The sequence below is a fragment of the Staurois parvus genome, unplaced genomic scaffold (genome assembly GCF_062004578.1).
Source record: "Staurois parvus isolate SC_StPar_1 unplaced genomic scaffold, SC_StPar_1.0 ptg000274l, whole genome shotgun sequence".
Lineage (NCBI taxonomy): Eukaryota > Metazoa > Chordata > Amphibia > Anura > Ranidae > Staurois > Staurois parvus.
The window spans coordinates 1,168,232-1,192,553 of NW_028318070.1; the positions used below are offsets into that span (position 1 = coordinate 1,168,232).

Here is a 24,322-nt window from a genome sequence, read left to right on the forward strand (position 1 = left end):
GGCACAGGGCTTTTGAAAGCTTTCTTGTCCTGTCTAAAGATGTCAAGGTGTGGAGAAGACTACAGCTAACATTGGCTCCTCGTTGGGACAGCCTCAACCTCTAAAGCTTTTGCATCCAGAAGATCCTGTGGGCACATCCCTTTACTGGTTTAGCTTTTTTTTTCCCTCCTGCAGTCTTTGTGTTTTTTTTTATCCAGAGCAGCAGATTTCTGCCACCTATAACTGTAAAGAATGGGTAGCAAGGTACGTTATAACCCAACTTACAAAACTAGAGCCTCATGTTATTCTACCATGTCCTTTCTGTTATTGTCAATGCAATCAATTCAGAAAAATCTCCTCTAAAGGCCAAGAAAATGTATTCATGTACGTTCCAAATTCTGTCTTTGGGGACAATCAGTTTTCAATCTGTGTAAAATAACCCCGCACGCATCTTCTTTTTATGACTGATGTAGCTAGCAGAATATAGGCATCAGGCAGTGCAGCACATCTATTATTTATTTAGGTGATTTAATTTCTAAGCGCTGCACTTTATTATTGTATATATATGTTTGGTATCAACAAACTATTATGTCAGCTGATTTATTAGCTTTGATGATAGGTAACCCAGCTACAGAATTTCGGTCTGGTTGTAGCTTTGCACATCTAGTTAGCTTGTATTAACACTGGTACAGTTTATACTATCATTGTTATACTGTGAATGCAGGTTTTATTTCTAATGTACCCAGGGACACGGCCACACTGCCTCTCCTTAGCTGGTAATGCAGCGGATTTCAGTGGACTAACTGTGCATTGTATAGCAAGGCTACATAGATTGTGTTATATATAAAGGCAGTAAAAGGGTTTTTTTTCCCAGCCGTGATACAGTAATAATTAAGAAATATGCCCATGCAGTACAGTTTTTGTTTTTTAGTTTATATTTGAAAATAAAATATTGCTATTCTAAAGTAAATCACGCTTTAGTTTTTGTTGCAGATTATTTCCTAACCCCCCTGACTTGTTATTATTTAGATGTATAGGGCAGCACAATGGCTAACTGGTTAGCACTTCTGCCTGCCAGTACTAGGGTTGTCAGTTTGAATCCCAACCACAGCACTACCTGCTTGGGGTTTGCATGTTCTCCCTGTGCCTGTGTGGGTTTCCTCCGGGTACTCCGGTTTCCTGCCACACTCCAAAGACATGCTGGTAGGTAATTGGCTCCTGTCTAGTATGTGTATGAATGTGAGTTAGGGACTTTAGATTGTACGCTACTTGAGGGTTAGGGACTGATGTGAATGTGCAATATAAAATAAAGTAAAGCGCTGCGTACATTTTCGGCGTTCTATAAGTACCTGTAATAAATGTAAATAATGTAAACGTAAATGTAAACGTAATAGAATGTGTAAGAAAGCCAGTATAACAATCTGGAACTATTGCTAGGTTGTGCTTTGATCTGTCTGGTGTGATCAGAGGACCTGACCTGTCTGTGGAGACCATAGTACCCGTCCGGACTACAGAGCAGCTGTCTCATCCGCAACCAGTGGCGCTTTATTGATGTGCTAACATCGCTGTCAGTGCAGTCATTTTCCTTCTACTTTTTATTTTGCAGGAAAACTCTGATATGTACACTGTGGAGATTAATGACACAAAGAATGCAGACTTACCAGAAAAGGTGAATGCAGAAGACGATCACAACAATTTAAAGAACAAAAAGAAGAAGAAGAAGGGGAAGGGCAAAAAGGTTGATGATCTTAAGCAGGAACTGGATTTGGTGAGGAATTCTGAGGGTTTTTTTTATTTGCTACAATCCGCTTACATTCTCAAAGCCCTTGTACTACATATTATGTTTTTATTTTTAAATTCTAGTAGAAAACACTTAGCGTGTGTGAAGGCTAAAACTTTCTGTAGATGACTAAAACTGAAGGTAGATGTCAAGTTTGGTTGTTTCATAACATAACTCTCGGGGTCCTGTCTTTACCTTCCAGATGTGTGTGTGTTCTCTGACATACATAGGGGTTATTTAGTAAAAGAGTGCAAAATCTGGTGCAGCTGTGCTTAGAAACCAATCAGTTTCCAGGTTTTATTGTCAAAGCTTAATTGAACAAGCTGAAGTTAGAAGCTGATTGGCTGCCATGCACAGCTGCACCAGATTCTGAGTGCTCCAGTTTTAGTAAATCAACCCTTGGAAGAGGACTTGGGATAGCATAGGCATCCAGTAGAGGCAAACTATAAGCATCCTTAATAAGTACTACTCCATATTAGAAGAACATGCCATCAACCAATACTATTTCTAATGTATAATACAAAGCAGAAAAGACAGGAAACATTACAGCATAGCGTTTGTGCTTTCCAATGGGAATAAAGATATGCATTGTGTAAGCAAATGTGTGAATTAACATACAGAATGATTTTATCTCTCATCCTAATATCAGTTACATATGTATACAGCTCATATCTTGGCACTAGGAGGTGTAAAGCCTTCTACTTGACGTAAGCATATATTAGTCAAATGAGGATTTCCCTTTATAATTCCCAGTGCTGTGATTGCATCTAATAGCAGATCCTTTCCTCATGATCTTATCACAACCAGTGTCACAGGCTTTGTGCTCTAGGAAAGGTTCCTGCTAAACTGTGAAGACACACAAGGATCAACACCCATTCTATGTCCATGGGTGCTCTATGACTGGCACAGACAAGCAGAAATTGCCAAGTAGTCAATATGTGCCCTTCCTAAAATCCATTGCTGCCCCCCACTGATATCTGTGAACACCTCCTGTGCAACTTATCCAATGTGGTCTTACAGTGCACACATGGCTACTTTACCTGTTCACCGACTTCTATAGCAATGTAAATGTAGTCAAACACTTCACTGTGTAAATATTGAAAGTCCTCTATTCTCCTATCAGAATGAGGTGATGGAAGAACTTGGTGATAAGAAGCAATCTATCATAGGCACCAAATCATTCTACTCTCAGGCTGAATGCAGGCAATACCTCAGCACAGCAATTTCAGCTATGCTTTTCAGTAAGTGATGAGGTATGTCTGAGTGGTACTCTTACACAACCAGCCTGTTTACATTAGTGGGCGTTAAGTGGCCCCACGATTCAAAGCCTCCATTCTCTCTCTGTTAAAGTGGCTGCTATGAAGTATTTTCTTTAAATTCAATATTGAAGAAATTGGCAGAATTGGCAGTTGTTTACCTTTTTGTCACTGAGATACTATACATTGCCCAGATGATTTTATTCCTTACCATTTTGCTGTGGATTAATGTGAATCTATCGCATTTGGTGCAAGATTCCAGTACTATAAATCTGATTGAAACAATGATGAATTTACTTATGTTCATACTGCTTTGTCGAGTGACCAGCAGAGTAGTGGTGGGAGCTTCAGAATGGCTGTATCTAGAAGGGAATTTTGTATTGCTTGGTACTGTAGTAATTGTTTAATCATTACAGACATCTTATTTTAACGCGGGGTTTCTCAACCAGGGTTCCTCCAGAGGTCGCTAGGGGTTAATTGAGCGATGAGCAATTTCTGCCTCTCAGATAAGTTCCCATTGATACAAATGATCTATTTAGCTATCTGTAAGGGGGGAATTGCTCCCAATGACCACAAGTGTAAGGGCATTCTTCCCACTGAGCATCACACTGATGCATCATGTGTTGTAGATGTAGTCATTTTAGCAGGGTTCCCTGAGACTGGGAAGATATTTAAAGGGTTCCTTTTGTGTTGAAAAGATTTAGAAAGGGTGCTTTAACTCATTGGTGAACTTCTACTTGCCTGCATTCCCTTCTGCAGGTAACAAATTTCCATTAACATTTCCTGTCACCAAATTAAATTTTTACACCATTTTTGAGATGCAGTGCTGAGTACTGACTTCCAGTCTTTCCAGTCTGCTTATTTTCTACAAAATATCAACAAAACATTTCAGGTTTTTCTGTTAAAAGGGATGCCTGTTGTTGTCATTTAGTTCTCATTTTATTGCATTATTGTTTTTCAGGATGATCATAAACTTGCTATTGAAGATCTGGAAACAAAACATGGAACAAGTCTTCTCAAAGTGAGTAGCAGAATAACTTTTATACTCCAAGGGTCATAACTCGCCATAAAAGTTAACAAGTTGGCTAGATACCAGTATGTGTCAAGTTCCTTCATGTTGTGCCCTATGGAGACATGTACCTGCTACGTGCCTCATCGATGCTCTGAACTCTACCTCTTTCAAGATAAAATCAAGCATATGTAACCCCCATGACCTGAAATGTTCCCTCCACACCGGATATGGTGATGGTTAATCAGCACTTGGCACTGTGCTGGGAATTCTTTAGCCTGGTCACTCATATCAGACACAGGATTATGTAGAGAGGGATGGAGTAGGCCAGCGCTCTACAGATGGCTATCACTGAGTACACACTGTTCAGAGTGGGAGGTGCAGACACATAGCCGGTCCCCATTAACAGAACTGGTTATGCAGAGTTCTAGGCTGCTCCTGCCTGTTTCTCTGCTCTATCTTAATAGATCAGGGTTAGCGCCTGGTTGTTTGACATATGCACAGGGAAAGCCATCAAGTCCATTAACCATTTTTCAATTAAGGTAGTGTAATCAAATTACTTTTCATACTGATTTACCACAGCTAAAGGGTGTAATGAGACGTGTGGTGGAAATGCCTTTTCTGAAAGCTTGATGGATGGCATGGGACAGTATTTGTCACCGGTGTGGCAGCGTTTAGTTGTGGCCCAAAGAATAGCAGATGAGGCCCTGGAATGGGGCCTGCAGAACTGTAGTCATATTTCACAGTGGAATCAGGTTTAAGTGTTTGACTTAGTTTACAAAACACCAGGCAGGTGCAACAATTATATTTTAACTTTGAATGTGTCTAGAGTTGCCCTTTAAGAAGCATATATTTTTCTAACTGGCTTGTCAGTTTATGCAGTTCTCTACTGTCCCTGTGTTCCTTTACATAAACCCAGATAGATGCTGGATTTCCTAGCAGGGCTTTCTTTAAATGATATATGTTGGAAATGACAGTTGCTCAGTCCTGTGTTTGTCCTCGTAGGGTCTTTCTAATGCAAAAGCTGCAGAGGTTCTGGTTCGTGATGGTCCCAACGCACTCACTCCTCCAAAGGGAACTCCTGAAATCATCAAGTTTATGAAGCAGATGATTGGAGGTTTCTCTCTTTTACTATGGGCAGGGGCATTTCTCTGCTGGATCGCATATGGGGTTCAGGTCGCTCAAGATCCCACGGCACTCAAAGACAATGTAAGCATCATGCAGTATTGCAGTTATGAGGAGAGTAAGCCAGAACTTACACATATAATTATTCATTTTATTGCTGCTGGCCTATAGAATTTTAAAGATTTGACGTGCAATTTATGACTAATGTTCTCTTTTGCCACAGTTGTACCTGGGCATCGTGTTGGCTGTGGTTGTCATCCTCACTGGTTGTTTTGCCTATTACCAAGAATCTAAAAGCACCAACATCATGGCCAGTTTCAATAAGATGATCCCACAGGTGAGTAAAATGGCAGCTACCTGAGAATCACAAGCTATTTTATATTTGAGTGGTAAAGTTGCTCTGCAGTAATATAGAGCATGCACAATATGGCTGCTGTCTTGATGGATGAATGTTGTTGTACTGTGTGAACTGTGCACTGGATTTACAAAAAGGTGAATCACCTACAGACCTGCAATAGAATATAAAGAAAAAAGTATATTCACATCCCGGAAGTTAAACAACTTCTTCCATCCCCTGGTGCTGTGTGTAGTCAACTGAGACTTGTTTTCATGGTCTGTGAGCCAATCAGAATGCACCAGCTTGAATGATCGCTGTTTCAACCGTTATTCAGTGTAACAGCATAAACCTGATAAAAGTTTCTGCTGCTGTGGCCTTCTCAATGCAGATTACATGATCTGACTAACTTAAGTTGCAAAAAACTAATTTTTGTATTTTTGTTTTTTATCCATGTTATAGCTCCATTAGAACACAAACATTTTATGCATTTTTAGTCTCTGCTGACCTTTTTATCATGTAGAATTGTGTTTATCATTAGTTCTCCTGTGCTTCTGTTCTCAATAAGGTGTTTTGGTGAATTCTAATATTTGTATGTAATATTTGCAGCAAGCGTGTGTCACCCGAGAAGGAGAGAAACTGGAGATCCCGGCCACTGAGCTTGTAGTAGGAGATTTAGTGGACATCAAAGGAGGAGATCGAATACCAGCGGACCTTAGGCTTATCTTTGCCCAGGGCTGCAAGGTAATTTTCTTCCAAAGCGTTAACCAAATGCATCTGTGTCCAGATTATGAACTTTAAATTATTTCTAGATTCTTAACAAACCATAAGTCTTATAAAAGCCACCCTGACCTCTCTAACTGTATATACTGTGAAGTAATGTGTCATCAAATATCACAGCAGAGACTCTAAGGTCTCAATGATAAGGATGCTGAGCCATGTATGGCATAAATGAGGCTGTGGCTTCGGCCACATAAACAACCGCCTCATCCAAGCTGTAGGGGGTCTTGCCACTCTTTTCATGAGGCCTTAGAATTGGGTTTCAGTGGGTTTCTAATAGCTTCAGAACTCCTGCCCAGTGTTTACCTTAGAAGGCTGCCACCATCTGCTCACCATCGAGTTGGGATTTTAGTGTCTCTGTTATGGACTTTAAAGAAAATGTTATTATGTCTATAGCTTCAGAAGTGAATGAGAGCTTGTTTTAAAAGGATTTTAATGCTTGTTTTGAATTTGTAAATTCAGTTTAACAGTAAAAATGTTATAGCTGACCTCATTTGTCAATGTGGACTCAAACCGGACGGGTCAGTAAATTTCTCCTGCATGTTTGGTCTCAGGTGGACAATTCCTCCCTGACAGGGGAGTCAGAACCCCAGAGTCGATCTACTGAATACACACATGAGAATCCTCTAGAGACTAAGAACATTGCCTTCTACTCCACCACCTGCCTGGAAGGTAATGACTAGCCCTGAGGCTGTATGTAAAACAGTGTTAAGAGACCTGACACCAATCGGTCTGGAGAAAATGATTGAGGAATCTTTAGAATCTCGAGCATCTTGCTGACATTTCACCAGTATTCTGAAGATCCCTACGTAAAAAAAAAAAAAAAAAATGTTTACACAAATAGGAGTGTTTTAGGTGGATTTGACACTAATCTTTCATATCTAGACCTTCCCTGGCAGGGTTTGTGTGGATTGGGCACTATCTTACATATGTAGACACTCCCTGGCCAGTTGCTAGTGGATTGGGCACCAGTCTTACATATCTAGACCTTCCCTAGCCAGTTTTGTGTGGATTGGGAACTAGTGTTACATATGTAGGCCCTTCCCTGGCCAGTTTCTGGTGGTTGGGCACCAATCTTGCATATCTAGACCTTTCCTGGGCATTTTATGTGGATTGAGCACTAGTCTTAAATATGTAGAGTGTCCCTGGCCAGTTCCTGGTGGGTTGGTGACTTGTAGACCCTTCCTGGCATCCTCAGGCCAAACACTTCTGAAGATGGAGCAGACAGTTGGGATTGAGCCTGATGGTTGATCCCTGTTTTCCCCATAAGCCAGTGCTCATTGCCCCTCTTTGTGTTCAGTGGCCAGATTTTGCATGCATGGATAACCACCATGTAATGTATGTAGATATCATTGCAAAGTATTTTTTTTTTTTCAGGCACAGCAAAAGGTATTGTGATAAATACTGGAGATCGTACAATTATTGGCCGGATTGCTTCATTGGCATCAGGAGTTGGAAATGAGAAAACCCCCATTGCTGTGGAGATTGAACACTTTGTTCATATTGTGGCGGGATTTGCCGTGTCTGTTGGTGTTATATTCTTCATCATTGCAATGTGTATGGGATACTCTATTCTGAATTCCATCATTTTTCTTACTGGGATCATTGTCGCCAACGTGCCTGAGGGTCTCCTGGCCACTGTGACCGTAAGTAGCCGTACTCCTGTCTAGGAGGGATTTGTGTGTGTGCATGTGTGTTTATATATCCGCACCCCCTCTTACATCTTGGTCCCCATCAGAATTTCTCCCTTACAGTTCACTAAAGTGTGGCTGTAGTAACGGGATAGGAGCCGGGAAATGATGTAGCTTGCATTGCTGAAAGTTGCATCGACCTGTGAATGCTGAAGCAAGCATGTGATTGGTTGCTAGGGTATCAGTGGTTCTAGCAACCATCGCCAGGGATGATGAAAGCACAGTGAGGAACCTGTACTGGTTACAGGAAAGGGGATTAGAAGACCTGAAGTGAGACCTGTGTGAGAGCACAGTAGGCCCACATTGGGGATACACCACTCACCCTAGATGTGGGCCAAATTAAATCTTGTAGTGGACCAGATTTAGCCCACAGGCTGTAGTTTGGAGTCCCCTGCTCTAGTTTGGAGTCCCCTGCTCTAGTTTGGAGTCCCCTGCTCTAGTTTGGAGTCCCCTGCTCTAGTTTGGAGTCCCCTGCTCTAGTTTGGAGTCCCCTGCTCTAGTTTGGAGTCCCCTGCTCTAGTTTGGAGACCCCTGCTCTAGTTTGGAGTCCCCTGCTCTAGTTTGGAGTCCCCTGCTCTAGTTTGGAGTCCCCTGCTCTAGTTTGGAGTCCCCTGCTCTAGTTTGGAGTCCCCTGCTCTAGTTTGGAGTCCCCTGCTCTAGTTTGGAGTCCCCTGCTCTAGTTTGGAGTCCCCTGCTCTAGTTTGGAGTCCCCTGCTCTAGTTTGGAGACCCCTGCTCTAGTTTGGAGACCCCTGCTCTAGTTTAATCCTTAGTGAAATCTGCAAGTCATGGGAATCATCAGTTCTTTATCTGCCATTGATGTTTCTTAATATGAACTGAACAGACAATGATGGATTCCAGTGCATTGATCCCAAGACTAGGTTCACACTGTTCTGATATTGATACAACTTTCAGTGCGATTATGTAGTGTTACTTGGATGCTACTTTGAAGTGCTTTGCATATTCTATGAGGCCATAATGACTCTGTAAATCGCAGAAATGGAGTACAGGAACCTTTTCCAAAATTGCTACAGTTGTGACCAAAATTATTCAACCCCCAATGCTGTAAAGGGGTTTAGGGACTATAGTGTACATTTGGAATTGTATTCAGAATCAAATCCTACAAGGACGTTGTAACTACCCAAATGCAACTAAAATGACATCAATTGTTTATGTAATACAGTAGTAAATGGTTCTTATGTGGTTTCTTCATTGCCACAATTATTCAACCCCTTAAAGACTACCACTCTGAAGAACAGAGGTTCATACAGGTGCTTTCCATCAGGTATTGAAAACACCTGTGGATGTCACCGAGCAGCAATCAAGCATAATAAGCACCAATTAGGCAGCTTTAAAATGACTGTGATACTCAGCTCCTTCTAGACATTTACTGGTGTGGTTACAAACATGGTGAAGGCAAGAGAATGGTCCAGGAAGACAAGAGAAGAGGTGATTTCTCTTCACAGGAAGGGCAATGGCTATAAGAAGATTGCAAAGATGTTAAACATACCAAGAGACACCTTAGGAAGCATCATTCGCAAATTCAAGGCAAAGGGCACTGTTGAAACGCTACCTGGTCGTGGCAGAAAGAAGATGCTGACTTCGACTGCTGTGCGCTACCTGAAGCGTAGAGTGGAGAGAAGTCCCCGTGTGACTGCTGAGGAACTGAGAAAAGATTTGTCAGATGTGGGTACAGAAGTTTCAGCCCAGACAATAAGACGCACACTGCGTAATGAAGGCCTCCGTGCCAGAACTCCCAGGCGTACCCCCTTGCTGTCTCCAAAGAATAAGAAGAGTCGACTGCAGTATGCCAAAAGCCATGTGGACAAACCACAAAAGTTGTGGGATAGTGTTCTGTGGACTGATGAAACAAAATTAGAACTGTTTGGGCCCATGGATCAACGCTATGTTTGGAGGAGGAAGAACAAGGCCTATGATGAAAAGAACACCTTGCCTACTGTGAAGCATGGTGGAGGGTCAATCATGCTTTGGGGCTGTTTTGCTTCTGCAGGTACAGGGAAGCTTCAGCGTGTGCAAGGTACCATGAATTCTCTTCAGTACCAGGAGATATTGGATGGAAACGTGATGCAGTCCGTCACACACCTGAGGCTTGGGAGACGTTGGACCTTTCAACAGGACAATGATCCCAAGCATACCTCCAAGTCCACTAGAGCATGGTTGCAGAGGAAAGGCTGGAACATTTTGGAGTGGCCATCGCAGTCACCAGACTTAAATCCGATTGAGAACCTCTGGTGGGACTTAAAGAAAGCAGTTGCAGTGCGCAAGCCTAAGAATGTGACTGAACTGGAGGCCTTTGCCCATGAAGAATGGGCGAAGATACCCGTAGATCGCTGCAAGACACTTGTGTCAAGCTATGCTTCACGTTTAAAAGCTGTTATAACTGTAAAAGGATGCTGTACTAAGTACTAAGATTGAATGTCACTTGGGGGTTGAATAAAACTGATAATGCTGTGAGCACAGAAAAGACATTTGTGGTTATTTCATTATAACTGTTATGTTATATTTGTCTGACCTACAAGTGCCTCTTTAATGTAAATGTAAGCAAGATGACTGAATGATCAAAAGCAATGTCAAACTGGCCAAAACACTCAATTTCAGTGGGGGTTGAATAATTTTGGTCACAACTGTACATGCCAAGTTGCATAGATGTGAACGGGCACCATTAAAAACCATGTGATTTCCATTATCATGTGATTTTGTGCGACTCGAGTCTCATCTGAAATCGCACTAGAGTGAATAGAGCCTAAATAATAGATTTCCCCTAAAGTTGTGCAATTATTTTTAACTGATGATATTACATTTTAGACTTCAGAGCTTCATTCTGGGCAGAGATATAAGAAATACGCTTTGTCTCTCAGGTAACGCTGTCTCTGACAGCAAAGCGCATGGCAAAGAAGAATTGTCTGGTGAAGAATCTTGAAGCTGTAGAGACTCTGGGCTCCACTTCTATCATCTGCTCTGATAAAACAGGAACCCTGACACAGAACAGAATGACTGTAGCTCACCTCTGGTTTGACGACCACATCCATTCAGCTGACACGAGTGAAACCCAAACACGTATGTGTGAATTCCATTTCCAATAACACATTTTTGTTTTATTATTTTTGCCTTCCTTTTGTAATCTGTCTTAGAAAAGATGACAGTTGCCACATACAGGACCAATATGGTCTTTAATAAATAAAAATATACAGCACTAAATGATCCCCGCAACTAGTGAATCGAAATAATTCTCATTTCATATATCATTATATCAATTGTATAAATAATAATATGGTCTTTTTGTATATATAGATCATTCATTTGAACAGACATCCGAAACCTGGAAAGCATTATGTAGGATCGTCAGTCTTTGTAACCGGGCTGAGTTCAGGGCTGGACAAGACGATGTACCCATTATGAAGGTATATATGGCGTTCACTGTTCTCTCTAATCTTAACCCCTTCACGCCTAAGGGTAAAACAAATCTAAATGCCTAAGCACAATTCTGCAACGTTGACGTGTTAGTAAAACCGTACATATCGTCACAACTACTTTGTACATCCAGGTGGATTATACCTTGTTTTTTTCAGGACAAATTGGGCTTTCCTTTGGTGGTAAATGGTAATGGATAGCTCCTAATTTTTTTTTTATTATTAAAGGAAAACTGGGCCAAAATAGTAAAAAAAATCATTTTTTTTAATTTAACTGTGTGTTTCTTGTTACGACCATAACCTACCACCAAAGAACAACCCAAAATACATTCTCCAGTTCTTGACGATCGCAGCGATGCCATATATGTGTATGTTATTTGTTGTTTGTACCCGTAGTACAGTCCAGAAACAACAGTGCGCATTTTGTTTTTGTCTTTTTTTTTTTTTTTTACATAAAACACACTGACACTGACATTGACATTAACACTAACTGACACTGATACCAATTTTTTTTTTAAATCCAGACCTTTGACCCTGACCCAAACACTAACCCTGGTACTGAACTAGATCAAACCTTGATCTGGGTATTTTTCTTTATTTTTTCTTTTATTTTTTAATATTTATTTATCTTTTTTTTTTTTACACACTTTTTTGTTATCTCTCTATGTCAGGAGTTCGAGAGATACAATGTATCTCTCTTCTCCATTCATAGAGAGAGAGAAAACAAGGGGGCCGGGCTGCACAGTGATTGATCACTGTGATAGCCAATCAGAGGCTATCACAGCGATCACGTGACCCGGAATCGGGAGTCCCGGGTACCAATCATTAGAACGGGACCCGGGGCTCTCAGTGACACCACGGTCTTGGTGCTGGGAGCGCGCCGAGCGGCGCGCTCCCAGCACAAAGACAGGTACGCAAATATGCGGCCCCACGGAAAAAAGCCCAGGTCCGTGAGGCCGCATATTTGTGTTACGTCGGCATCAAGGGGTTAAGGGAGGCACTTAGAAGTGCAGGCGCTTGCCTGAATGGTTTTCAGTACTGGCTGGAGTAACACTTAGCTCACACCGAATGCGGCTTTGATATCGTGCTACTTCAGCACAATTTCAAAGCTGGCGATCAATGCAACTTCATATGCGGCTTGCCGGCATCTTTGCAACTTCATGCACAGATGTCAATGCAAGTCGCAGGTGAAATCGCAAAAAATAGTGTAGGAACCTTTTTCAAAATCAGTGAAAGTCAGAGTGGCACCTATTTGAATGGTACCATAGGCACAAATAGGGTTCGACTTTGAACTGTCAGATCTCATGACAAACCACATTGCTGTGAACAGGGGTTCAAAGTCGTTGCAAATCAGAGTTGCAGTGATTTGAACAGTTCCATAGCCGACAATAGGGTGCGACTTGTCATGCAACTTTGATCTGTCAAGTCGCATGACAAGTAAAACCGGTGTGAAGCTGGGCTTAAAGTATTTTTCAGCTGCCAAGATGGTGTTCTAAAAAAAAAAATAATAAGGCGGGGGATTATTAGTGTGAAGGGGATGTCTTTACATCACCATAATTCACTATTTTTGTGTGTTTAGGGGGGTAGCTGCACCACATAGTGGGGAATATGTGGATGCTGGAGTGAAGACCTCATTGGGAGGATAATCTAAAAGCTGTGCGGAAAGCTCCACATAACAAATTTGAATCCAAAGAAATAATCTGATCCTTTTTTTCTGCAGAAAATTGTGGTGGGAGATGCTTCAGAAACAGCCCTCCTGAAATTCTCTGAGGTCTTAACAGGAGATGTGATGAAGATTCGAAATGATAACAGGAAGTTGTCTGAGATTCCTTTCAATTCCACCAACAAGTTTCAGGTATATGGAGTTGAAGTGATTCTACTGTCTCCACAAGTAGGTCTATGATCACATGAAGTAAACGGTATGTGGTTGTGTTTACAGCTTTCTGTACATGAGACGGATGATCCCAATGATAAGAGGCTTCTGCTGGTCATGAAAGGTGCTCCAGAAAGAATCTTAGACCGATGTTCCACCATTATGATTGGTGGTAAGGAGCTCCCATTGGATGAAACCATGAAAGATTCCTTCCAGACAGCTTACATGGAGCTCGGAGGTCTCGGAGAGAGAGTCTTGGGTGAGAACAATTTGCAGCTTATACTAGATGACTTGTAGTATAGATTTACTTGTTGCTGTGTAATTGGAATTATTGGGCTGATTAGAAAAAAAAAAACAAGCAATTGTATAAATGATCTGTAGGGTGCAGTCACTCATAGATCAGTAAAAGATAAATATGAATTTGTTGCACTTTGTAAGTCACTTGTTATCTCATTATATAACTCTTCTTTTCCCTGTACATAGCCATTCAGCTGCAGCTCATCTCTCTGCTGTTTTATACTTCCAGGTTTCTGCCATCTTTATCTCCCAGAAGATAAATACCCCCCATCCTATGAATTTGACACGGAATCCATGAACTTTCCAACCACAGATCTCTGCTTTGTTGGACTCCTCTCTATGATTGATCCACCTCGTTCTACAGTGCCAGATGCTGTTTCCAAGTGCCGGAGTGCTGGGATCAAGGTCTGCACTGTCTTAAATCAAGACACAATTTATTGTACAGAAAACTTTAAGATTTTTTGGACGACTGATTGTACTTTCCATTTCATTTAGGTTATAATGGTAACTGGTGACCACCCAATCACAGCAAAAGCTATAGCTAAAAGCGTTGGTATCATCTCAGCTGGAAGTGAAACTGTGGATGATATTGCCAACCGACTTAACATTCCTCTTGAAGAAGTTAACCCACGGTAAGAGGACAATCTGCTGTTACAGGTGGATGTTTGTGAAGATCTTATACTGTGTCTACAAAATCCTGCTAATAACAGTGGCTGTTGCTGTAGAAGCAGACCCGTATATGTGTGTGTATATCTATATAATTTATATGTAATATCTTGGCACAGATATAAAGTTTGATAATAGTTTTGCCACTAACAAATATTAGAGTAAAGACTTTCTCATTTCCTTTCCTACAGTGATGCAAAAGCAGCCGTGGTGAATGGCACAGATCTGAAGGAAATGGATTCCGAAGACCTGGATGAAATCCTGACCAATCACTCAGAGATTGTGTTTGCTCGGACATCACCGCAGCAGAAGCTCATTATAGTGGAAGGATGTCAGAGGCAGGTCAGTGTGGCTCATTTCTGCAGGTCTCAGTGGAATTTATGTAGAAGCATCATTTCCATTTTTCTTGCAATCTTTGCCCTGACTTGCCCCCTGTTTTTTTCAAGTAATTGTTAAGTAAAATATAAACATTGCTCTTAGTGCACACCCATGAACCTAAACAAGCAAACCGCAGCACTCACCAATATTGGAATACAAAATGTGTAGATAGCACAGTTTTAGTGTGAAAAGCGTTAGCCTCTACCCTCCCCTGCTTGAACATCTGAGTATTCTTTGGATTGATCAAATAAAGGTGTCTTTGGATCTATTATCGGGAGTATGGCATTCGGATTTCTTCTGTCTCGCATATCACAGCTACGACTGGGCGAGCACCCCAATACATAGAGATCTTGCCATATGTGCCGGCTCACCTTTGAACAGCGTTCATGCTTGTAGGTCATCAGTTTAGAGTCACCCAGCAGCTCTGACGCTAGAATAATTGCTGAAAGATCCCTGATGTCTCAGCTGAATCTAATGCAGTACAAAGTGAAAGGTGGGGCCTGAAAGTGATGTTTTACACAGCATTTTGGGTCATCAAGAAGAAAGGAGGGAGAGTGGGTGGATATTTGCTCAGCTTCTTCCCCTCTACCGTGCAGCACCTGCTATGCCAATTCTGGGTGCGTGGAGCAAAAACATGGTGGGGGCTCGATATGAAGGTATTGCCCTCATTGGGCCTAATCTGAACAACTTTACAGTTTTCCTTTGCATCAGACAAGAACCAGTTGCTGTTATGGCCAACATTCAGCAAATGCTCCACAGTGTCATTGTTTGAGATAACAAAAACTTCCTCAGGTTCCAATGGTATCACAACAATGATGTCAGCAATGAAGTCATAGAGTAATGAATGAGAGTACATGTTTTTGGTAAGAGCCCTTCTCCTGCTGTAACAATTTATGGACTGAGGACAGCCAAAGAAAGTGAAAAGAACTCAGATCTGATGCATGTGAATTTGTGGAAAATAATTTCTACGTAGATGACGGACTCAAAACTTTGCCTACAGAAGAAGGAGAAGCGATTGACCTTCTCAAGAGAACTCAGGATATGCTTGATATAGCCAACCTCAGGCTTCACAAAATTGTCTCTAACAGTGTGAAGGTATTGAAAGCCTTTCCCTGTGATGACTATGCTGTTAGTGTAACTGGATTCGATCTAGGAAAGGATGTTCCCCTTACGCAACATAGCCCCAGATTGCTTTGGGATGTCAAAAAATACATGGTCACATTTCAAGTTTCAACATGTGACATGCCCTTAATCAGGGGCGGACTGACAACTCCTAGGGCCCCCGCGCAATAGGGGATCATGTGTCCTTGCCCAAACTCAAAAAAGCCTATGAAAAAGGTACCAGGGGCATCTCATGGGGCCCCCTACTGACCCCGGGCCCTCGGGCAGTGCCCAAGTTTCCAAATGGTCAGTCCGCCCCTACCCTTAATAAAATCAGGAGTTTTGTCTGCTGTGAACAGCATCTATGATCCTCTGGGTTTCATAGCACCCTTTACCATTCAGGGTAAGATACTTCTATGATGGCTTACATCTGAACACACAGATTGGGATACCCCATTCCCTAGAGAGAAACAACAAAGGGAATCAAGAAAGGAGTCCCTGAAAGCACTAGAACAATTTCAGACACCACGCGTTTACATTTCTGCATCCCTATCAAATGCCATCAGAAGAGTTTTCTCTGCTGCTTCCATTGAAAGAATAGCTGCTACCTCAAACTTATATATCCAAGAGACAAAGTAAGGGTGGATTTTGTGCTTGGTAAGGCCAAGCTGACCCCAAAACAGCACATACCATTCCAAGGCTTAAATTCTGTGCAACCGTGTTAGCCATTTAAATTGCTTAGCTTAAATAACTTTGAAGTAGACTTTTACAAAGACAGCAAGATAGTGTTGGGATACATACACAACCAACCCAAACAGTTCTATAGGTATGGCACTAGCCGAGGAGAATGCATTGGAAGGTTCTCCAATCTTGTTCAATGGCACTATGGGCCTACAGTCCTCAACCCAGCTGATAGTGGCACCTGTGTATTTCATGGTCATTCTAATTTCTTTAACAACGACTCCATCACAATTCCCCTCTGCGGAACTTGATTCAAAGGGAGGTAAGAAGGACTGGTGAATGTTCCTGCCTTCCCCTCTGAAGATAGATTCATGGACTTCTGACATCTTACAGACACCAGTAATGACTTTGCAAGTAAAAACTCTTTTCCAGGAACACCTGATTATGAAGTACTGTAAAACCTGCAATGTTTGGAATTGACTCTTAGTTGGTTAATATTTGAAATATTAGATTTAAACGTGGGGTATCCTGTTACACATGCATTGTCTGTTTGTTTGCCTTTAATAATGTAGTCCCTACCTCACTCGGTCAGTAATGGATGCTAGGGGTAGTTAGTCTCTTCCTTCTTCATGCTATGGCCTCCATTCACCGCATGTACTGTGTTCTGCTGGAGCTAGACACACTATGATTTTTTGTACCTTCCACTTTGAAAGCTTTATTGTAATAAAGTCCACACACGTGGCAGGGACCTCACTATCCATAGTACTACTGCAATCTAATGGAATATTTTGTGTTCCAGAACTGTGTCGTTGCTGTGACTGGTGATGGTGTGAATGATTCTCCAGCTCTGAAGAAGGCAGATATTGGCATTGCTATGGGAATTGCTGGCTCGGATGCTGCCAAAAATGCTGCAGACATGATCTTATTGGATGATAATTTTGCCTCCATTGTTACTGGCGTGGAAGAAGGTGAGAAGACATATGAGCTAGAAATTCCCCATGGACCAAATGTTAAACTGGCCATTCATGGATTGAATTTCAGTTGATATTCGAGCTGTTGGTACCATGTAGCTCACCAAACTTTGGCTGGAAAATTGAAGGAGCCAGGTCAAAAGATGTCGGCCAAACAGTGACTGTAGCTAGTCAGATGTTTGGGTATTCAGACAGCCACAGGTGCCAGCAGTTTGAATACAGCAGCTGGCAGGGGAGATTCCCTTTCATTACACTGTTTGGCATGTATGAAGGAACCTATCTCATATCAGTTCAAGGGTTAAATAAGAAAAATCTATGCATGTATGGCTAGCTTTACATTAAAATACTCTCAGGTAGGTTGTACACATCTTAATCTCATCAGTGGGGATATGGTTTGCTACTTCACCATTCTCTGAACAATGAATACAAAACATAGAGCTGCAAACCACGGGGCAATAGTTTGTCAGCCTGTTACTAGTAAAGAGCTTCTTTCCTTCTTGTCTCAGGAAGTGTCTCAACAATGTTTTTGTTTTTTCATTTTACAGGGCGTATCATCTTTGACAACATAAAAAAGTCGATTGGTTACACCTTGACCAAGAATATTGCTGAGCTGTGCCCATTTCTGATATACATTGTTGCCAACGTTCCGCTGCCTATCGGCACCATCACCATCCTGTTCATTGACCTGGGGACAGACATTGTAAGTATAAACCTCAATACCATAAGAGATGATGCAGACGTTGCATTTGGACTGAAGTATTGCTTTCTATTCAATTCACTTGTAACATTACAGCCCATGGAAGTTGAAGTATCCCCTAAAGTATACTGTATGTCATTTTCTAGCCATGCACCAACTCATGCCTTGCCCTACGTAATACTGTCTAAATACAAGAGTCATGCGGATTCTTCTTTGAATCTCTGTTTTTCTTCCAGTTGCAGCATGACACCTTTCCTTTGTGCAGGAGATTCCTGTAATTATGGCCACTCACTGTGTACAGCAAAGTGTTGATGTCACTGCTGTGCTTATATTGTAACATTTGGGTTTGTAAGGCATTTTGGCGCACACAAAGTGGATTTATATTTTTTGTGGCTACCGCTATATCATTGGCCTTAAAGTACAAGCAAATAATATAAATATATATATTGACATCTAAACCTTTCATACTTCCACAGATTCCATCTATTTCATTTGCCTATGAGAAAGCAGAGAGGGACATTATGAACAGAAAGCCACGTAGGAAGAATGTGGACAGATTGGTGAATAAGGAGCTGGCTCTATACGCCTATTTTCAGATTGGTATGTATATCTATATGCCTACCTGCAATACAGAATAAAGCAGGCAGTGTCACCAGAGCTCAGCTAGCCGAAACAGGAAACATTGGCATAGTCTGGAACAATGTCGGACTGTTCCTGGTTTTTTTCTAGTCTGTGCCATTACAATTCAAACTGGCAATTTGGCTGCTGCTGGCTCATGCACTAGTTTTATTTATGACAGTTTTGTAGAAATAAGCCCTATCCTCTCAAGTAGAAAATACTGGAAATATAAGTGCAGTTTCCTCTTCTTTGTACCATGCTCTTACGCCTTGATTTTATTTACAGGGATGATCCAGTCTGTTGGAGGTTTTCTGACTTATTTCACAGTCTTTGCTGAACAGGGCTTTCTGCCATACACAATTCTTGGAATACGTGTTAAGTGGGAAGATCCAGCTATTCAGGAATTACAAGACAGCTATGGACAAGAATGGGTAAGTTATCACAGAGGAGTTTCTTAGGATGTGTAAAACATATGCAGAAAAAAAACCGCAATGGCAAGGCTACCAGACTGATCCCGGAATTTGTGGACAAGTTCAGCCTCTTTCCATCCATCACTTAGCAGATCCTAAGCTCCTAGCCGTCTATGAACTTACTGACCTGTATCAATAATAATCTGACAATCAGGGGGGTTACTGAGTTCTGAATTTCTTTTTCACCAGATACAATAGCTGATGCATAGTGAATACAACATATCTCCATGCTTAGGATTTAAAAAGAGGAACAGTGTTTATACTTTGTTCTAGGAAGCTCATATATATGTGTAAAATCGTGACATGTTGAATAGCAGCTACTGTATGAAACCAAGGTTTCTATCACCATACAACTCTCTGCAGCACACACCAGCTATATATATATGTCAAAGGACAGCATACACAACTTTGGCAGGCCATACACAGAGCTGATTTTCTTTTCTGCAACCATTTTAGCAGGGAAATTCCTCCCACCAAGCCATTTTTTTTGTCTTGGCAGGGGAAGCTTTCTCCACCGGGAAAAGACAGTGGTTATTGCTAGTGGCTATACCGTTGCTAGCGGTAATTGTAGGTAAAATCTGGGAGGTTGGTTGTACCCCAAGTTGATTGAACAATAAACTTGGAAAGTCAGCCTGCCAATACATGATTTGAAACTCAGCCAGTTCCTGATGAACTGGCCGAGATCTGAACCGTCTATGGTCGGCCTAAGAGCTTTGCCATTATGCATTTCCTGTATCATTGCAGACCTTCTTCCACCTTTCCTCTGACCATGTGTGTTTCATATTATTGCAGACTTTCTTCCAGCGCCAATACATGGAGTGGACAGGATATACAGCTTTCTTTGTGACCATTGTTGCAGTGCAACTGGCAGATCTTATCATCAGAAAGACCCGAAGAAACTCTCTCTTCCAGCAGGGCTTTTTTGGGTAAGTCCAAGGTCAAATAAAATGATAAAGAGTGAGCATTGTTGTCACTATTAAAAACAGACTAGTCTTCACAGTCATATGACAGTCTCAGACGAATGAGCTATGGCTGTATGGAGCTCTATATATCACTTACAGATAAAGATTTGGGCAAACGATTGCAAAATTAGCAGTGTGACCAAGCAGTGGGAAAAGTGAATAGAATTCTAGGGTGTATCAGTAGAGGGATCCCCACGAGGAGGTCCTGATTATCCTATGTAGAACCCACTTAGATACTGTGTTTGGTTCCAGAGACCTCCCTTCCAAAAATATATCAAGATAGAACACTTTCAGAGACAGGCAACACAAATGTTGAGCGGTCTGGGGGATAAAACAGATCAGGAGAGATTTCAGGAACTTCATCTGTACAGTCTGGAAGAAAGAAGGGAAATGGGAGATATTGAGTGAAACCTTTAAATACATTAAGGGTGGAAATAATGTGCAGGAGGGCAGTATTTTCAATATAAAGCCAACATGAAGAATATGGAATATGTCCTAAACCTAGCAGGTGGAATGTTCAAAATTAATCTTGGAAAGTATTATTTTGCTGACTGAATAGTTGATGCTTGGCATAGACTTCCAGCAGAGGTAGTGAGTCAGTCAGTGGATTCAAACATGCTTGGAATAAACATAGATTTATACTCTCTATAACAAAAATGTTTAAAAGAAAACAACAAAATAGAGCCAGTGGTCCATCAAGTCTGCCCAATTTTTAGTGTGCTAACACTTTGTCTATGTATTTGAGTGCAACATCTGTAATCTGGGTGAACACCTCTTAATGATCAATTTTTTTTTCTACTACTGCAGCAACAAATTTCTACTGCTGGGCCTATTGTCACAAATCATCATAGCATTGTTCCTGTCCTACTGCCCTGGGATGGCATATGGCTTGAAGTTTGTCCCTCTGAGGTGAGATGATATTTTGAGCCCTTTCTTGTTAGATCTCTGCAAGTGCACCTTGATGGAAGTGGCAAATTCATATGACTGTCATGTGAGACATGTCTGCAAAATCTTTCTTCAAAAGAAAGTTGGTTTTAATTAGCTATCTGGTAGCAGCCACAATCCACACAATTTAGTTTCTATTCCTCTTCTTCCCAAAACCAGTCTCCCCTTGTCATGAGCCCTTTGGAATGCCAGCACTGTCTGTAATAAACTCACCTCTGTCCATGACCTTTTTATTGCTAACCCCTTTAATCTACTTGCAGTTACTGGAAGCTGGCTTCATGAATCTGACTGTGCTTCCACTTCCCTCTCTCATGGTTTTATTTCACTCTGAAATTCCACAATCGCTCAGTGACTTCAAAATCCCTGTTAAGTTTAAAAGTAGCAGGACTATTAGTATTCTCAGTCCAGCTTCCTATTTTGACCTGAAGCAAGGAATATATGCTTCTATGCACTCTGATGGCAACGGCCCTTGACCTTGTGTTCTCCTACCTATTTACTCCGTGCAACTTCTCCATCAATCCTTTGTGAGAGACTGAAACTAAAGAGGTAGAAATCACAGAAAAACCGTCTTCCACCTCCTCCCTACAACCACCTAACAGTTACCCATAGAAACCTTTGCCACGTTAACCCTTCTCCTCTACATTTTACTAATGACCACAAAATCCCACCCCTGTCCTGCCTCAACCTAGCAAAGTCTGTTTAAAACAGTTCACGGTCATCCTCTCTGGACACACCCCTCACTACACACAGAGTCAGGCCCTGACTGCTACAACCTTGGCAAACAGACGACACCACAAGTAAAAAAAAAAAATGTAGCCATGTTCTTGAGTGCCTGTGGCATAAGACTAAGGCTCAGAAAGACTGTCTCCACATTGCCAAGCAGACCCATTTTATCACTCTAATTAGCAACCTCTCCTCCAGTCTGTCAACTCTTCTCTACCTTTAACCCTCTACTTCACCCTTCACTCACTAACTGTTCAGGAGATCGCCAATCACCTAAAAAAGATTGACATAATTTGTGATGAGATCTCCACTGTACAGATATTTCCTCTACTTAACACTCCATACTCCCCCCTTATACCCTGCCCCATAGGTGAGGTTGCAAAACATTTTTTGTAATGCCCACATAATCACTACAGTCACCCTCTGGAAAAAAGGTTGAGAGAGTAGGCTAGAGCCAGTCAAGGCACCCTTGACCATCCTGAGGCACCCCTCCCCTCTAAAATGTAAAAACCTAAATTAATAGTTAACATATTGCAGCAGCATCCATCCAAGTAGTTCAACCAACATTAGAGGTGATTTATTCTTTCAAAGCAAATACATTTTTGCACACTGGTACTCTAGCATTCCTTCTTCCTTATTTTATCTTATCTATGCAGCTGACCCCAGTGCTGGGGGGAGGGAATCAGACAAGGATGATGTGCAAGTGCCAATGTCCTCATTATCAACCAATAATATCAGTGGTTGTTTGGACACTGGAGGCTGGCCTGCAGAATGAAAACCTGAAGCTTTGTGTAACAAAAAAAAAAAGCAGGCTTGATCCACCCACTGGCCTGTACACAATTGTGGGGAAATCTTCTCAAGGGACTCCTGAAGAACCCAGAAGGCACCCTGGTTGAAAAAGGCTGCTCTACCTCACATCTTCAATCTCTCCCTTTCCTCTGGCATCTTCCCTAACTCTCTAAAATATGCACTAATCGCCTCTATAATTAAAAATCCCTCATTGGCTCCCACCAATCTTAACGTATGACCCATCTCCTTGCTCCCCTTTACCTCCAAACGCCTTGAACATCTGGTCTATAACCGATTTAAGCTACCACCTCACCTAGAATAACATTCTTGATCCTCTTCAGTCTGGATTTCATCCTCAACACTGCACAGAATCTGCTCTCCTTCAGTCTCTGTGACTGTACCCTACCCAATCTGTCTGACTATATCCTGCTCCCTCTACGTTTAAAAGGGAGAGTCAAATGACATAAAAGGGCTTTCAAGGATCACCTAGATTGTAAGCTCTAACGTGCAGGGCCCTCTGTTTGCTTCTGTACTGTCTGCTCTATATCATAATAACTTTCATAAGATACAAACTGTTAGTAGTTTATTCTGAATTTGGTGTACAAGTCACTGGCAGGACTAAAACTGTTGCAGATGTTTTTTAAATTAGACACAACACATTCCCAAGAGCAATTAGTAGCGCAGCACCTTTATTGAGTTCCCCCCATGTTTTTTGTCTGAGGAGATATTCCAAAAGGAATGCCACAGCTGCTACCTGTTTTCAGTAACAAACACTGATTTTTGCTATAGAGTATTTTACCCCGAGCCTAGCATGAGAACTTTTCATTTTAATGTTAATTTTATAATGAGTATTATTAAAGAGGGCATCTGCTTAGAGGCACAGCCGTTAAAAACTCCATATCATGAAATAGTTATCTTGACTAATCTGAATCTAGAAAACTTGTCATGAATTGTATACTGTGTAATAATGTCTTACAATCTGCTCTCTCTTGTGTCCAGAGCACAGTACTGGTTTGTGGCCATACCATTCGTCATCCTGATCTTTGTTTACGATGAAATCCGCAAATTGCTGATCCGGCGCTATCCTGGCAGTAAGTATGCTACGAATGCTTTGCACAGTTCAGACTCTACCCTGTGGGCAGATCTCCTCTTAATACTACCAGCATGTCTTGAAATGGACGGTTTAACCTGTGTGCTTAGCTGTTTAAATAACTTTTCCTGTTGGGTGACTGTAAGGTAAACACAACTTGTTTTGAGAGGAAGGTTTCTTATTTCTAACTTGGGAATGCATTGCAACACCTCTTTTATATAGAATGTCTGTCTTTTGAAAAAATAAAATTTTGTCATAGTAGATTGGATTATGAAAATAATCAAAATTCTATAAACATTACTATTCTCCCTGAAGAGCATTTAAAGTGGTGGCAAAGTCTAACCCCCACAGGTTAGTGTCAAAATATGCTGGTATTTGCTGAATACTAGCACATTGTAACAGACTTACCTCTTACCAAAGCCCTCCAGCAGCTCACTGCCACTGCTGTAGGTGCTTCCATCTTTACCCAGTCTACCTTGCTGGTCTGTACGAATGACTGGGCTGTGATGATGGCATGAAGCTCTGCAGACAGAGTACACTGCGCATGAGGCAGTGCCATCATCGGCTGCTGCAACTGTGAATATCTCCTGTATGGTGCACCTTTAGGAGATGTTTGCTGTACTTAGAGGTAACCCTTATTAAAAGCTTACCTGTAGGTACAAGTGATAAAGCATTGG

The 24,322-nt window shown here is 41.5% G+C and overlaps 1 protein-coding gene and 1 long non-coding RNA gene across 2 annotated transcripts in view; one reads left to right on the top strand and one right to left on the bottom strand.

Moving 5' to 3' along the window:
- LOC149459108 (potassium-transporting ATPase alpha chain 2) overlaps positions 1–24,322 on the top strand; it is a 24,768-nt gene continuing 446 nt past the window's right edge. Inside the window, exons 1-22 of the mRNA XM_089681641.1 lie at positions 1–243; positions 1,586–1,747; positions 3,977–4,036; positions 5,030–5,233; positions 5,373–5,486; positions 6,093–6,227; positions 6,818–6,935; positions 7,641–7,909; positions 10,833–11,031; positions 11,266–11,375; positions 13,105–13,239; positions 13,324–13,516; positions 13,784–13,959; positions 14,050–14,186; positions 14,412–14,562; positions 17,180–17,348; positions 17,897–18,051; positions 18,525–18,648; positions 18,952–19,097; positions 19,929–20,062; positions 20,906–21,007; positions 23,555–23,646. Of these exons, the coding sequence (XP_089537767.1) occupies positions 232–243; positions 1,586–1,747; positions 3,977–4,036; positions 5,030–5,233; positions 5,373–5,486; positions 6,093–6,227; positions 6,818–6,935; positions 7,641–7,909; positions 10,833–11,031; positions 11,266–11,375; positions 13,105–13,239; positions 13,324–13,516; positions 13,784–13,959; positions 14,050–14,186; positions 14,412–14,562; positions 17,180–17,348; positions 17,897–18,051; positions 18,525–18,648; positions 18,952–19,097; positions 19,929–20,062; positions 20,906–21,007; positions 23,555–23,646 (3,097 nt within the window). The 5' untranslated portion in view covers positions 1–231. The remainder of the gene's footprint in view (positions 244–1,585; positions 1,748–3,976; positions 4,037–5,029; positions 5,234–5,372; positions 5,487–6,092; positions 6,228–6,817; positions 6,936–7,640; positions 7,910–10,832; positions 11,032–11,265; positions 11,376–13,104; positions 13,240–13,323; positions 13,517–13,783; positions 13,960–14,049; positions 14,187–14,411; positions 14,563–17,179; positions 17,349–17,896; positions 18,052–18,524; positions 18,649–18,951; positions 19,098–19,928; positions 20,063–20,905; positions 21,008–23,554; positions 23,647–24,322) is intronic.
- The window catches only part of LOC149459109 (uncharacterized), a 12,194-nt gene continuing 6,031 nt past the window's right edge, over positions 18,160–24,322 (bottom strand). Inside the window, exon 4 of the long non-coding RNA XR_016313346.1 lies at positions 18,160–20,470. This is a non-coding gene — a long non-coding RNA (uncharacterized LOC149459109). The remainder of the gene's footprint in view (positions 20,471–24,322) is intronic.